The 16,439-nt window shown below is 52.7% G+C and overlaps 1 protein-coding gene across 1 annotated transcript; it reads right to left on the reverse strand.

Annotated features, from left to right (window-relative positions):
- Positions 1 to 1,591: 1,591 nt before the first annotated feature.
- Positions 1,592 to 16,223, reverse strand: Plpp7 (phospholipid phosphatase 7 (inactive)). The gene is made up of 2 exons (XM_032902797.1): positions 15,516 to 16,223; positions 1,592 to 2,862 (listed from the first exon to the last, which is right to left on the reverse strand). Exons 1-2 carry the CDS (start codon positions 15,964 to 15,966, stop codon positions 2,498 to 2,500), a joined length of 816 nt encoding a protein of 271 aa, XP_032758688.1. The 5' UTR covers positions 15,967 to 16,223; the 3' UTR covers positions 1,592 to 2,497.
- Between the last annotated feature and the right edge of the window lie 216 nt (positions 16,224 to 16,439).

The raw sequence follows: 16,439 nt of genomic DNA on the forward strand, positions 1-16,439 counted from the left end.
CTTGGGAGGGCAGGTGGGGTCTTGGGAAAGCAGGTGGGGGCCTTGGGAGAGCAGGTGGGGGGTCTTGGGAGGGCAGATAGGGTCTTGGGAGGGCAGTTGGGGGTCTCGGAAGGGCAGGTGGGGGCTAGGGAGGGCAGGTGGGGCCTTGGGCACAGGCACATCACCACCACATGTGTCCTAGCTGGAAGGCAAGCTGGCAGATACCGTGCCCACTTCTGGTCCCTCTGCCTTAGCTGTTTCCTAGATGGCTGTGGGACTGTGTCCTCCAGTCCTAGGTGGGCAGGACAGAGGATGTTTCTTCACTCTCTGAGGATCAACAGTGGGCTTAATGCCCCTCCTCAGTGATGTTTTAAAGTCCCAAGTCTTGTACCCTACCTATGGTGATAACCCTTTGTAGTAATGAGGTTTTACTAAGCCACCTCTCAAGTCCCCGATATCTTATGTTTGGAGATCTGGGGTGTAGCCCAGTTAGCAGAGTGCTTGCCTAGCATGCATAACGCCCTGATTCCATCCCTAGCCCTGAATAAACTGGGTGTGGTGGCTCACGCCTTTAGTGCAAGAGCACGGGAGACGGAGGGAGACAGAGGAAGGGCATCAGAAGTTCTAGGCTATTTCCTGCTACAGGCAGAGTTCAGTCAGCCTGGGCTAACCAGTCTCAGAAAAAAAGAAAAGAAGATTTAGGGCTGGTGGAAGCCCATACCTTTGAACCTAGAGTTGTAAAGTGAGACCTTGTCTCACAAAAAAAAGAGTATTTACGTGAGGTCATACTGGAGGAGGGGCTTGGACAACATGATTTCTTCTAAGATGAGAGAACTGGGGTGACAGACACATGCATGAGCCTGAGAAGAGGATCAGGGGATGGCGGCAGCATAGAGAGATGTGGCTGATGCCTCAGAGCAGCCACCTCCACATGTCCAGAGGCTGCTGGTTCCCGCCCACGTGGCTCGCTAGCCTTGGGTAAGCCGCTACCCACCTGGGACTTTGGTGTTCTGTCTGCCAAGTCGGTGTGTCACTCACCCGACTCCAGAGGCTTGTGAGGGAGCACTGGGTACTGGCTCCAGGAATGTGGGGGTCTTTAAATCACCCCCATACCTTAGCTCCTCCAGGCCTGTGAGAGCCAGACTCTGTCTCCATTGTGTCCCTTGCCTCACGTTTTCCCCCCACCCCCACCCTGGCCCACGCTCACACACCCTCCGCCTGTATATAGACTTCTACTTCCAACATGTACACACACCCTGGCACCCTACTGACGCCTCCCCCTCCCCCATAGTCCACTCCCAGGAGACAGGAGTCTAGCCTTTTAGACTGAGGGAGAAGCCCTGGGAGGGCTTGAGGCTGAAGGGAGAGGGCCTCAGACTTCTCTATAACTGAAGAAATTCCCCAACCCAGACTTGGACAAAAGGGCAGTGCCAAGTGGACCAAGCCCTAATCTGTGGCCTCCAGGAGACACCAAGCAGTAGAAGAGTCCAGGAGCAGGTCAGGGTTCCCTTTTTTGGGACCTTTCCCTCTTTTCCCTCTGACAAATGGCACTGTCTTCCCACCAGGGACCATCCCTGTGCCCTGGCACATTAAGAACCACACAGGACAAAGCTACATTTGCATATCACTGTATTGTCACATGAAATGCGCATCCCTAAGTGTCTGACTTGGAAACGACCTATTAGGTCACACAGAGTCCGGCCCCTGGGGGCCAAAGCAGCTTCAGTGCCCAGAGACCATGGCAGGAACCTCCTGCAGGTCTTGCTGTGGGCACCTGCTTTCCCCAGGCCTCAGGGCTGGGTGTTGGGAAAGGTGAGCTCACATCCCAGGTCCTCTGGCCCCTGGGGAGCAGTTTCCCAGATTCAATAGGTTCCTGGTAGGTTAGAAGCTATTTCTGAAGACAAGGCTCCTGTGGTCAAATACATTTCGGAAATGCTGAGCTAAACAAGACTTCAATGGCTGGGTTTTCTATAGGACATACCAGTGCCTTTCTAAATACTCTGCACTTGTGAACATCCACTGTGGGGCCAGTGTGCAGGGCTTCCCAAAATGCACTGGACCACAAAAGCCTTTTCCCAAGAAGTATCTTGCAGGCTGGGGCCTCCAGGCACCATTGGGAGCGTGCTACCCTAAATTGTCTGTGACCACTGATAGATAGGCTCCTGTGTTGGATGAGTGGTGGGCGTTCTTCCCTGAACTTTGTGCCATGGTGTGGTGGCACAGTACAGCTACCACAGTCATGGTGACGAGGGGATAAGACTCTGCCCCTCCTACGGCCATCTTGTTCTTGTCTGTTGCCTTCAGACAAGGAATGGAGGCTAAGCATCCATGTGAGCCATCCCGGCTACCTCCGAGGATGCACAGAGTCCAGTGAAGAAAACGAAAGCCCCCACAGTACTAACAAACCAGCCTCTGGCCAGGTTGGAGAAGTTGAGTCAGTCCGTCCCCACTGACCCACCGCTAGCCACTTCTCTGGGGCCAGCTCTGCCCAGAGCCCAGGTGGGTGGTGGGTGGCGGCTCACCAGGCAGAGATGAGCATCTGGCAGGTGTTGGAGGACATCCACACGAGCTCCACCAGGCGGAACTGGAAGTAGCCGATGATGAAGCCAGAGATGACGTCTGTAATGTGGTGGCGTCCGATCATCACCCGAGACAAACCCACGCAGAAGGCCCAGAGCACCAGCAGCACTCGCAGCGGCACCGCCAGCACCAAGTGGCTCAGGAAGAACTTGGACACCATGGCGGCACGGCTGGCGTGGCCAGCAGGAAAGGCGTAGATGTCCATGGTGAGGTAGTCCAGGAGCCCAGGGCTAGTCTCATACGGGCCGCGGCGCTTGATGAGCTTCTGTACTCCAGCCACTGTCATGATGTCCAAGAGCAGGGCTGTGGACGGAGCAGAGGCCTGCTGTGTCAGTGCCACCGGTCCCTAGCCCTCCTCTTCCCACAGGCTGACCAAGTTTGCCTAGCCCTCTTCCTCCCATTGGCTGACTAGGTCCTAACCCTCCTCCCACACCAGGCTCGGTCCCTATCCCTCTTGCTCCAGTAGTCCCTAGCCCTCTTCCTCCCATTGGCTGACCTGGCTCCGGCCCTATCCGTCCTCTTCCCATTGGCTGACCAGGCTCCAGTCCCTAGCACTCCTCCTCCTTCATTTTTCTTGGCCTCAGTGACCTCACAGCACATTCCCACCCCAGGACTACTTGGAACTTCCCTTGTGTAGGGTACCCACTTCCTTCAACAGAGATCCCACCCCTGGAACCTGTTTGTAGAAGCTCAGTGGTAGAGCGCTTGCCTAGCAAGTGCAAGGCCCTGGGTTCGGTCCCCAGCTCCGGAAAAAAAAAAAAAGAAAAAATGAAGCTTCCGATAAGGTAACTTTCGTCCTGGTTCCATTTTCTCACCACCCGGCATATTAAACATTTTTTTCTTCATCCTCCCCCACCTTTCGTCATGTGTGTGAGTTTGTGTGTGTGTGTGTGTGTGTGTGTGTGTGTGTGTGTGTGTGTGTGTGTGTGTGTTTACATGCAGAGGTCAGCAGTTAACAGCGAATACCTTCTTTGGTTGTTCTCCACCTTATTTTTTTGAGACTGAACCTGCGGCTTGGCTGACAGCCCGCAAACCTACAAATCTTCCTGTCTCCGCCCTATACAGCGTTCGAACTACAGGCGTGTGTACATGGACATGACCATCTTATGTGGTGCTGGGGATTTGAACTTAAGTCTTCATGCTTGTGTAACAAGTGCTCTTATCCACTGAGCTATCTCTGCAGTCCATCCTCGACCTCTGACATATTTATTTCACTCTTATCTGTTCCCTAGTGACGGGTGTCATGGCAGCTATGGGTACCTGCAGGGTTTCAGGGCTGAGATATGGGGCCCCGGGCTACAGAATTCTTTTCAAAGTATGTCAGTGAAGGTTTCCCGTGTTCCTAGAGCACAATGATTTTTATAACGCTGAGATGTAATTCATACAACATGCACTCCACAGTGTGTGAACACAGAAGCCGGTGGCATTTGTGCAGTCATAGTGTGCACACAGTAGAGCAGGCTAGCTCTGAACCCACAGAGATCCTGCCTCTGCCCACCCAGTGCTGGGATTACAGGCATGTGTCACACACCTGGCTCCTCTGTGAGGTAATTTGAGGAACCACTAAACTGCCCTGCGAGGCTGCCAGGCTACACCTAGCACCCTCTGCACCCCAGAAGACAAGGCCTCAGGGCACGGAGTATTCTCATTGGTTTCTCCTTCTTTCTGGAATGCTCTGCTCTTTCCCAACCCACCACCTTTTCTCCACTGTCCTCTTCAGGCCTCCAGAGGCTCACCCTGTCCTCACAGACAGGTTGGACCTGGGCTCTGTGTACTCTGGTTTAGTGGCTACTTCTCATGAGGGTGAGGTTGAGCCTGTCTTGCCCAGAGGCTTGTCACTTGACCACACACAGGGTGGCAGTCTCCAAATGTTAGTTAAATCACTGGCTGGAAACTGTGCTCCCAGGTTGGGCTCTTTTCTCAGTTTTGAAGTTTGGGGGATGCCTGAGGCTCCATCTCAGCCACCACCCCACTGTGTGGCCTTGGTGGGCTGCTCTGCCTGTTTGGGCCATCAGTTCCAATGGCTAGTCAGAGTGGCTTCCGGGCTGCCAGTGTGGGGCAAGGCAACCCCTCCCCAGCCGCAGGGAAGCCTGGATCTCACACCTTTCTGCTCTGGGGCCAAGGCTGGTGTTAGACAGCTGCAGACAGACCGGCAGTGTGGTATAGTCACTGTGACTGCATGACTCAGGATAAGTCACCTAGCTGTTCCCACCTGTGAGGTACAGATCATAGATATGATCTCTCTCAGGAGGGACAGTATGTGCCTGCAAAGGTGACTAGTGGCCGTGGGCAAGGGACTTAGGAAATCCTAGGACCTACAGCACTCTGTGCAAAGCAGGGAAACCCCTCCCCCAAAAGCTTGGTCCATTGGAGGGTTGGGTACGGTAGTGATCATTACTGGAGGATACACTGCCAGGATCCTGACTCTAAAACCCTTCGGTGTACGCCAGTGCCTGGGCTTTTAGCCATTACTTTCATGGCGATGGGAAAGGCCAGAGCAGTTCAGTGGTAGAGAATGGGTTTGTCATGTACAGGAACCTGGCTCCCACCCCCAGCATGAGGGGCATGTGGTATTTGATGATGGGCCAGATGTAGTAATACATGTCTTAGCACTCTATAGGTTGAGGCCAGCCTGAGCTACAAGATGGGGCCTTGTCTCATATTGTTACAGCTATTGGCCGCTACACCCAAATTCTTGGGTATAGTTGGTTCTGGAGATGGACAGGTGTGTCAGAGCCGGGGCCAAGCAGGCTGGCCAGGCTCCTAATGGCCAAGGCAGAGACAGACAGTCACCAAATGGTTGCACAGAGCAGTGTTATTACAGTCTGTGGGCAAGCACCTCGGTAGATGCAGCTGTCTGCGGGACTGTGAGAGGACTGTGGACACAGGATAGGACAACCCTGCCACCTTCCCTCCAGTTGGCCAGCCCTGACTGTTGGTTGTCATTGTCCCATACTCTGGAGCCAGAAATAGAAACAGGGGTTGCCACCCCTCCAGGCCCTGAGAGTTCAGCGAGCCTTGGGTTTGCTAACCTACACTTTACTCAGATCAGAGTCGGGTAAGGTACCTCCCAGTTGGGAGGAGGCTCGGGAGAGCTACAGAAGGCTGTCTGCCTTTGATTTGTGTGGGGCTTGGAAAGGTCAGTTTACTCCCTGGGCCCCCACGCACGGAGGTCCAGCAGGACAGTGGCGGAGCACATAGAGTTGTCATGGGCAGATGACATGAACTCTGAGAGCCAATCTCCTCGCAGCTCCCATCCAGTTCATGCCATAGGGAGCAACGTGGAGGCTGTTTTGAGGGCTGGCCACCTCAGGCAGTGAGAATGGGAGGACCTGGGACAACAGCCAGGGACCAGAGAAGGGCTCTGCTGCCTCTCACATCCTCTGAGCCTGCGGTGTTCACCCACAGCACCTTTCCCAGAGGGAATTGGCAGTGGGTGTCAAAGTATTCTGGGCAGGAGCACTGTTGTCCCTGAGACCTCCCTGCTGACTTCAGGGGTGACAAGGGCCTATCTTATCTCTCCAGCTCAGCAGCCTTCTGGGCCTGTGGTGGCCAGGAAACTAGAGGGCTACAAACCCTAGAGCAAGGCAGAGCCAGGCCTGCTGATAGCTGTGTGTGTGAATCAGGGAGGTAATTGGGGCCTCCCATGGGCTCTTTAGGACTTGGGCTGTTACTGCCTTGAAGGTGCCCCCCCCCCCGGTGTACATCTGAGTCCTGGTTAAGGAAGCCCATTGCAGTGTGACTCAGAACCCTGCAGCTCACCCCTCTGCAGGACTAGGACAGTGACACAAGGGTGTGAGTGGGAGTGGGGGTGTCGGCCAGCAAGGAGCAGAGATAGGTCCTTAACTGACAGGAACAGGCTCGTGGGTTAAAGTGCCTTGCTGATGTGACCTCTGCCTCCCATTCTGGCTCTGGGAAGGGGAAGCCAACACCCTACAGCTACTGCAAAGTGAACGCCCCTAGTCTGTTTCTGTAGGTATCTTGCTTAGACCACCATACCCCTCTGCTTCCCAAGCTTCTGATTGCTTAGGGCTGCCTCCTTGAGAAGAGATGGGGTACGCACCTGACTCCTGCTTAAGGATGCCTACTGCAGTGTGACTCAGAACCCTGAAAGCCATACAGTGACCCAGTGCCCTTCAAGGCCAGACAGATACAATACACCATGCATGGCCGAGTCTAGACAATGAGTGCCCAGCAGCCACCGCAGATGACAAGGCTGCCGTGTATTTATAGCCACCAAGGGAGAGGTGCGGGGCGGGTACGCTAAGGGAAAAGGCCAACTGCAAGACAGGATTTACAGTTACCATTACACGAGTGATGGACGGCTGTGTCTGGACAGACCGGCCTGTGAGGTGCTAGCCTGCCTGATGTCAGGGCTTCTCGCTGGGCAGGGGTAGTGTGGGCAGGTGGGAGGTGGGGACGATGGATGGTGGATTTTTATAAACTCTCTGAACCCCCCCTCCCGCATGAGCATGTAATTTGTATACATGGTATTACGGATATTTTTGGCTGGGGGTGTAGATTAGTGGAAAGCCTGCCTGGCACACATGGGGCCCTCAGTTCAGTCCCCGGCACTGTGCATAAAACAGGTGCGGTGGTGCACCGCAGTAATCTTCCACTCAGGTAATGGAAGCGGAAGGATTAGGAGTTCAAGGTCATGTCTGGCTACATAGTGCGAGTTTAAGGGCAGCCTGGGCTACAGGAGACCCTGCCCTATCCCTAGTTATTTTTACAAGATAGGAAATACCACAGAATCCCTTGTATGGGGGACCTGGAGCAGCTGAGTTCACAGACACAGAAGCAGAGGTGGGTGTATGGGGGTGGGAGCTACTGCAGTGAAAAGCCAGGGTTTCATGGGGCAGACTTCCAATTTTGTAAGAGGATGAACTTCTGGGGATATACTGTGGCGACATCTGTCCCTGCACAGTAGTGTTGAATGCCAATGAACAGTGTACTTCGAAAGGTTCAAATGACATTTTTATGATATATATTACCACATTTGCAAAAAAAAGTTATCTTTAAAAAGTCAAAGCAACATTCTAAAAGGACGTGATCTCCCTGGGGGGAGGATTTAGGAAGCAAACAGGTTGGGTGAGTGGGACACAGTGGGAGGCTGGGATGGACCTGGCCTTTTGGCTTTGAGTTCCCTGCTGCGTTGTCTCGAGGAGCATGTGCATGTGTGTCGGTGGCTGTGGGCGTGCACACAGTTAGCGGCTCTCCTATCTCTGGTGAGTTCCCTCCACCCCTATGCCATGTCAGTTTGCTGTTGGGTGGGTGGATCCTGGTTTGTCTTCCACCCTCCTGACTCAAACGGCTTTTCACCGTGAACATCCCAGAGTCTCTGCTTTCTCACCTGAGGAATTCACACAGGAAGCTGGCTCCCGGGAGAGCGTCAGAACCCTGGGCACAAAGCTCCAGGGTACCAGCTCAACTGAGTGGCTTGTGCTACTGGGAGCAGGTCCCAGAATGAACCTACTGGCTGTGTGAGTGCCTGGGCCAACCCGCCTTGCCCTGTACAGTGAATTCCTTTCTATCACATGTCAGAATTCTGACCTAGACTTGGGACGGCCAAAGACCCCCAGAAGTCTGGGTGTCACATAGTGTCACATGATATAAACTGGGATCCCACCTTTGGAGGCAGAAGTGTACCCAACTGAGGATTTGAGATCAGTCTAAATATCCTTCAATCAGGCAAGGCACATAGTCTCTTGAGAGGTTGTCCCTTAAGTTGTCCCCAAGAGCCAGAGCTGGTGGGCAGGAGAGGCGACAGACGTCTCTTCTGCAGAGTTGCCTGAGTGGGAAGCTCAAGGCTGAAGAGGCTTCATCCTCTGTTCTCAGTATAAAAGAACATGAGGTGTGTGTGGGGTGGGGGAGGAGTGCGTGCAAATGCGGACCGAACAGCAGAGCAGGCTCCTGAGAGCAGAGGCCACACTAATCAAACACGACAGAGGTGCAGACTGTCTGTTGACATGTGCAGGGAGAGAGCTAGAGGAATGCTGCCTCCTGGGGAGGAACTAAAGGACAGGGCCACTTTCTTACTGACCTATGTTCTGTGGAATACAAGGTGGGATCAAGACCACCATAGCCTTACCAAAGCACTTCTTCCACGTGTCCTGCTCATCTCAGACTAACGCTGCTTCAAGAGCTAATCGCTGTAGCTCAGGATCACTCTCAGATTTCCGCATACTCCTATTTATTTCTGTCTTGTAAAAGTTCCCTCCGGGGGCTTCAGGGATGGCTCGGATGGTGAAGGACCTGCCATGCATGCTCAGGGTCTGAGTTTAGTCTCCAGCACACCCATACAAACCAGGTGTGGCAGCGTGCGTCTGTAACCTGGCAACAGGGATGGAGACAGGTGGATCCTGGGAGCTCAGTGGCCTGCCAGGCTAACTAAATCGATGACCAATGACGCCGATTTCAAAACAACGGGATGCAGAGCGGCTGATTCCAGAGAGGCCTCCACACAGCCACGCACCCATGCACGCACACACATTTGGGAGGGAAGGATGGTGAACTTCAGCCAGCCTGGACGATCGTATGTGATTCTGTCTCGAACAAACAAACAAGGGTGGGTCGAGGAGGCACGTGACTGTAATCCTCCGGTACTTGGGATCCAGCTACACAGTGTTTGTGGCCACTCCGGGCAATGTAAGATCCTGTCTCAAAAGTTCCAAATAAATAACATGAAATAAAAACAACCCAACAAATAGTAAGTGCTGGTCATGGTGAAACTCATTTGTATGCTAGCCTCGAACAAAACAAAACAAGACAAAAGGATAACAACAACGATGACGGTTGATAATAACAAGAAGAGGAAGAGGAGGGGGAGGAGGAGGAGGGGGAGGAGGAGGAGGGAGAGGGGGAGGGGGAGGAGTTGTTAGGGAGTGGAGAGACTGGAATGTGAGGCCAGGGGAAGGTGTTCATGTTCAACCACAGTGAAAAACACGAAGTTATTCCCGCTCGTAAACACAGTTCCTCCGTGACCCAGCATCTCCTTCCAAGCAGCCAAAAGAGCCAGGAGTAGGGCCTGAGATGTACAGGCCCCTGTTTACAGCACCTAGGAGTGGAGACGTGGACCACTGGATAATATATAAACTCAACAGGCTCCATTTGCACAGCCTAATACTATCCAGCTGGGAAAAGGACGAAAGTCAGGCTGTAGAGATTGCTCAGTGGTTAAAGGCACTAAACCTGATGTCCTGAGTTCGATTCCCAGGACCCGTGATACCACAGGTTATCCTCTGACCACCACCCACATACCATGGCACATACCCCACCCCCTCAAATAAATGCCAACGAAAAATTTTTAAAAGACAGAGGAGGGGGGTTGGGGATCTAGCTCAGTGGTAGAGCACTTGCCTAGCAAGCGCAAGGCCCTGGGTTCGGTCCCCAGCTCCGAAAAAAAGAAAAAAGAAAAAAAAAGACAGAGGAGGGCTAGAGAGATGGCTCAGGGGTTAAGGGCACTGACTGCTCTTCCAGAGGTCCTGAGTTCAAATCCCAGCAACCACATGGTGGCTAACAACCATCTGTAATGAGATCCGATGCCCTCTTCTGGTGTGTCTGAAGACAGCCACGGTGTACTTACATATAATAAATAAATAAATCTTTAAAAGACAGAGGAGGTTAACACATTGGCATATCTGAACAAACCCTGAGGACTTTAAGCTAAGTGAAATGAGTTGGCCACAGAAGGACAAATGCCATGGAAATCCAGGCACAGGAAGCCACCTGTAGGCAGGGAAGAGATGGCTGCTGCCAAGGGCTAGGGTTGGGGGATGGGTACAGAGCTGTATGTAATGGAGACGGAGCTGGGGCAAGTGAAAAGGTCGGGTGGGTAGATAACATTGACAATTTCACAGCAATGAAGATGCGCTTCAGGCATAGAATTGTACATCCACAACATACCAAAATGATCTCACACATGCAAATAAAATAAATAAATGTAATTCTACACACACACACACACACACACACACACACACACTTTTTTGTTTGTTTGTTTGTTTGTTTGTTTTTTTGAGACAGGGTTTTCTCTGTAGTCCTGGCTGTCTTGTAATTCAATCTGTAGACCAGGCTAGCCTTGCACAGAGATCTGCCCACCTCTGCCTCCTGAGAGCCGGAGGGCCTGAGTGTGAGCTTCAGTAGCTGTATAAAGCCAGGTGAGCTCTTGTAACCTCAGCACCGCAGTGGCCGAGACAGGTGGAACACAGAGCTCACTAGTGGGAGTGATCGCACTAGCCTACCTGGGAGATTTAGGCTAGGGAGACTGTTTTAAAGAATAAGGAAGGGACAGGCCATGATGGTGCACACCTTTAATCCCAGCATGTCAGAGGCAGAGGCAGATAGATCTCTGAGTTGGAGGCCAGCCTGGTCTACAGAGTGAGTTCTAGGACAGCCAGGGATGCATAGAGAAACCCCATCTTGGGAATAAATAGATAAGTACATAAATGGATAGAATGAGGAGGAAGAGAGGTGACCCCTGAGAAACTGCACTGGAGGTTGTCCTCTGAGCTCTGCACATGCAGATGCACCTGAGTGGTGGCTTTCATAAGCATGGCCCCCATATGGTCAAATACTTTTTTTTTTACAAATGTTGTTGTAAAATATAAAAATAAAAAAAGTATTTTTTTTTAGATCCAATTGATAAGATATAATTGCCCACTTAAACATACAAAGCCCGGTTCCTTTGAGAACATTAATAACCTGTAAATACACAGAGCAGAATCTTAACATCACCTGCCATGGCTTCTCACCCTCTCCTCCGTCTCTTCTCTTCCTTTCTGTTCTCGTCTCCTCCTCCTCCTTCAAACTTCTCTCCCGCCCATCCTTCCTTCTCATCCAATGACAGGCCTCCTTCCATCCTGTACCTGCCTCACCTGTGACATCATCCCACACTTGAATGCTCAGGGAGTGGCACTATTTGAAAGGATTAGGAGGTGTGGCCTTGTTGGAGGAAGTGGGTCACTGGGGTGGGCTTTGAGATTTAAAAAGCCCAAGCCAAGCCCAGAGTCTCTCTTCCTGCTGCCTCGGGATCCAGAACTCCCTGTCTGTGTGTACCCGTGCTTCCCGCCATGAAGATAACGGAGTAAACCTGACACTGTAAGCCAGCCCCGATTAATGTTTTACTTTTATAAGAGCTGCTGTGGTCACAGTCTCCTCACAGCAATAGGACAGTGACTAAGACACCTGCACACACAATGTCATGTTCATAGTCAGGAAAGTCTCACCAACAGACTCAGGTCAGGGGCCGGAGACATGGTGCAACTGTTAAAAGCACCGGCTGCTCTTCCAGAGGACCTGGGTTCAATTCCCAGCACCCACGTGGCAGCTCACAACTGTCTGTAATCCAGTTCCAAGGGATCTGATGCCCTTACACAGAAATGCACACAGGCAAAACACCAATGCACATAAAATAAAAATAAATAAGTAAAAATAAGGATTTGTATCATGGTAACAGGGCATGAGTCACTTTCCACCTGGGACAGGCTCTCAAGGACAGACACAGGGTGAGCAGGGATGGGCCCAGTCACCCATCACCTGGCCCCCTATAGGGTCATCCAGCCTGGTTAGGTGCTTAGCAAAGGTGTTGGGGTCACTGCCCTAGCATCTAGGACACAGATGGGACTGGGTGGGAGGTGGGCCTGGTGATGGTGACAAAGCTACCATTGTGATAGCCATGGCCACCTAAGTGCTCCCAGACTTGGCACATGCCAAACCCTCTATGTTAAGATACCTCCTTCAAGTGCCCTAACAACCCATTTGACAGATGAGGAAACTGAGGCTCCAAGAGGTGAAGGCACTTGCCTGTGGCCACAGCAGGCCCTGGGGTATGTGCCCAGGTCTAATTGATTCTAAGCTTTCCTCAGCTGCTAAAATTGCTCTGGCTAGGTTCTCTGGGGTCCAAGGCAGAAGGCAGGGAGCGTATAGCTCTGGGGACTGTCGGCCTTCTGAGGCTCAGCTCTCATTTTCTATCAGTTCCATTCTGCTCCTCAGGATCTGGCTGTAGGCATGAGACCTTATCTTTCAGCCCTTTGCTCTGAGAGAGGGCTAGGCTGGACAGACGCCTCCAGGCCCTGCAGTTCTTGCAAATGTGACGTAAGCCATTGGGCTTCATCAGATCCGTTCAAATCTCCACCACAGACCTGTTGCTTCAGAGGTGGGAACTGACTAAATCAAGTCTTCGAAGTGAGTAAGGGTCAGAGAACAAGGCTAACAGCACCCCAGGGCATCAGAAAGCTAGGTAAGGGACAGGCCTGTTGCTCAGTGGATGATGTCTGTCCCTGGATGGAGGAGCTGACTGGGGTCCCTTCTAGCATGTGAGGCTTGGATTGTGGGGCCAAGACCTACCTTGCTACTTTGTTGGTTTTGGTTTTTTGAGGCAGGATTTCACTCTGTAAACCAGGCTGGCCTGAAACTCACAGAGATCTGCCTGCCTCTGCCTCCCAAGTGCTGGGATTCAAGGTGTGAGTGCCACCACACCTGGCTGTGACCCAAGATTTTCATCCCAGCACTCAAAAGGCAGAGGCAGCAGATCTCTGTGTGAGCGGCAGCGGGGGCCCAGCCTGGTCTATAGAGGGAATTCCAGGACAGTAAAAGCTACACAGGGAAACTTTGTCTCAAACAGAACAAAACTAAAACCAACCAACCCCCCCCCCCAAAAAAAATGTATGTGTCCCTATGCCCAGACTATTGTTGTTTTGAGAAGTTTCTAATGTAGTTCAGGTTAGCCTCAAACTATGTAGCCAACTGTAATGGTTTGTATATGAGAGGCCCAGGGAGTGGCACTATTAGGAAGTGTGACCCTGTTGGAGTAGGCGTGTCACTGTGGGCGTGTAGACTCTCATCCTAGCTGCCTGGAAGCCAGTCTTCTCTTAGCTACCTTCAGATGAAAATGTAGAACTCTCAGCCGCTCCAGCACCATGCCTGCCTGGACGCTGTCATGCTCCTGCTTGATGATAATGGACTGAACCTCTGAACCTGTAAGCCAGCCCCAATTAAATGCTGTCCTTGTAAGAGTTGCTTTGGGGGGGCTGGAGAGATGGCTCAGAGGTTAAGAGCACTGACAGCTCTTCCTAGAGGTCCTGAGTTCAAATCCCAGCAACCACATGGTGACTCACAACCATCTGTAATGAGATCTGATGCCCTCTTCTGGGTGTGTGTGAAGACAGCTACAGCGTACTTATATATAATAAATAAATAAATCTTTTTTAAAAAAAGGGGTGGGGTTGGGGATTTAGCTCAGTGGTAGGCGCTTGCCTAGCAAAGCGCAAGGCCCTGGGTTGGTCCCCAGCTCAAAAAAAAAAAAAAAAAAAAAAAGAGTTGCTTTGGTCATGGTGTCTGTTCACAACAGTAAAACCCTAAGACACCAAGGGTGGCTTTGAACATTTGATCTTCTTACCTCTATCTCCTGAGTGCTAGGATTTGGGCACAAGTCATCACAGCAGGGTGATGTGCTGAGCATGGGACCTGTGACTTAGTGCATGCTACATAAAAAGCTAGGCCCGAGCCCCAGGCCATGTTTTTTGTCACATTCTTCTCCTACTAAGCTAAAGTGCTGGACACCACACTCCATGGAGGCACCGTGGCCCTAGAGCTACCCTGCATGCTCCAAATAGTCTGTGTAAGTATCTAACCCAGCCTCCCTCTCTGTATGGCCCGGGGCAATTCCTTGCCCCATTGGGGTAGGGTGAGTGGGGGGTGTGCTGTGGTGCTGGTTACACAGGACTTCATGGCTCCTAGTAAATGCTCAGTGCACAGTTGCCAACATTAGCATGGGGAGAAGGCAGGAAGGGGCAGATAAGGTTGGGGGCAATACTTTCCTGCCCCATCCTCCCGCATGAGGGAACCTGACTCCTCACGTAGGCTTCCTGAGTGTCAGTCCTCAGTGAATCTATCTTGGGCATAGGGAAAACTTCACATAACCAGACAGGTTCTGTTCTAGAAGTTTCTATTCCAGCACCTTGGCCACCTGTTCTCTCCCGGACTCTCCTTCCCCCTACAGCCCTGAATTGGGCCCTGGAAGGCCGTGGTTTGTATGACAGTTGGGATTGTTAGAAACTCCAGGCCCCGAGGTTGGCCAGGCTGGTTGATTTCCTGGGACCTCAGTTTTCTCATCTGTCAGATGGGAGTGTCATGGGACGAGCTGGGAGAAAACAGTAACGTAAAGTTGGTGGCTTGGGTTCTAGAACCGGAGGAGCTGGCTTTGCCTGTGTCTCCCAGAGATGAGCAAAGGCTCCCTGAGGACCCTAGGGACCAGGAGGTACCTGGAGGATGAGTGGGGTAGGAGCTGGAAACCATCTTCAGGTAGAAGGGATGGCTTGCCCTCCACATGGGTACCACATGGCAACTGGCACACAGCGGTGCTAGCCTGGAGAGCTAGTGGCAGTGACTTTGGCAAAGGAAAGTAACAACCAGACTCCTTTCTCCAGAGACCCATGGGGAGGAGCGGGCAAGTGCTCCAAGTGGCTCTGAGTGGGTAACGAGAACCCTTAGGTGGGTCCTTTGAATCTTTAGACTCTAGAAGAATCCTGGGTAATTTGTAGGGTCTCTAATTGAGCATGAAGGAGGGGGACAATTTGGGGTCAGCTCAGTACTGTCTGTAACAGGTTAGGAATGATGACCTGACCAAGACATCACACTAGGTCACTCAGCAGAGCCCCTAAGTTCACCCCTTGGCCTCTCTGTACTCTGCCCCTGGCCAGCAGCCCTGGACAGAGAATTGGTCTCCGGAGGTGCCTGCTGGCCTCTGTGTGCTCCAGTCCCCCACCCCATCAACTTGCGGGGGGCCCTTGCCTCCCCCGACTAGAGATGTGTCTGTTTCTGGGGCACCCTTTCTGCCTAGCCTCATTACATGAGTTCCTTGGTTTCTCAGAGAGCCTGCTGATCCTGGAAGGGGTTGGGCCGGCTCCCAAAAGGCCCGGCAGGCCGGGTGACAGGTGGTCAGCGGGCACACTCACCTAGCAGCAGGTTCATGAGCACCTCTTGGCCGGCCAGGGTGCTGCTTCTCACCAGGCAGAGGATGGTGCCCCCGATCCAAGGAATGCCATGGCTCGTGATGCCAATGAGCTTGACCATGGAGCGGGCACTGGCCCAGGATGCAGCCCGGCCCGCACATACCCCCAGTCGCTTGGACATGCAGATGTCAATAGCCAGCAGGGAGTTGAAGGCGATGCCCTTGAATGAGGGGTTCAGCTGCATGCAGTCCTCCTCGGGCAGCTGCTGTGACTGGCGACGCTCCCGGGCCCCGTCGCTGGAGGGTGGGGGCTGTGTTGAGGGCCCCGAGGCCTTCCTACCTGAGCTTCTGGGCTCCTGGGTCCCCTTGGGGGGCTGGTTCAGGGACAGGAACTCAGCTCGGTTGAGGACATTGTTGCGATCCCTGGCACGGGCCCGGCTCTGGGAAGCTGGCATGGTGACCTCGCTCACTACGAGAAGGCCAGTCCCAGCCCAGTTCCAAGGGCCTTCTCCCAGAAGACAGGAGTCGCCACCTTCTCTGTAGCAGCTGTTAAATATAGAGAGGAGAATTGCACATGGCTATTTACCTCCAGCTGCCACCCGGCTCCGAGGGGGACGTCAATGCCAGCTGGGCAGCCAATAGAGCCCACCCTTAAGGGGCCAGCGCCAATAGAGCCACGGAGAGGCGGAGGAGTCCACAGCTGAGGCCTGGCTGCCTCGGGCCTGGGCTATTTAAATCTGCCAATGGCTGGTCCTTGGGCTCTGAAGAACTCTGGGAAATGTAGTCCATTGTTTTTGATTCAGCCTTTGCTTCCCTCTCTGGTCTCTGGCCCTGACAGAGATGGACCCTAAATTAAAACCTGCTTATTCCAGTTGCACTTTGACCAGAGCAGATCCTTTGTAGCCAGGTCCCCCTGTTCCCCTCGCTG

This window comes from Rattus rattus, chromosome 5 (assembly GCF_011064425.1).
Source record: "Rattus rattus isolate New Zealand chromosome 5, Rrattus_CSIRO_v1, whole genome shotgun sequence".
In the NCBI taxonomy this organism is placed as follows: domain Eukaryota; kingdom Metazoa; phylum Chordata; class Mammalia; order Rodentia; family Muridae; genus Rattus; species Rattus rattus.

Bases quoted from the DNA above. Each gene is read 5' to 3' on its own strand.
- Plpp7 (XM_032902797.1), bottom strand. From the start codon at position 15,966: ATGCCAGCTTCCCAGAGCCGGGCCCGTGCCAGGGATCGCAACAATGTC. The intron at 2,863-15,515 runs GTGAGTGTGCCC...CTCCGTCCACAG, and splicing joins GCTCATGAACCTGCTGCTAG to CCCTGCTCTTGGACATCATG.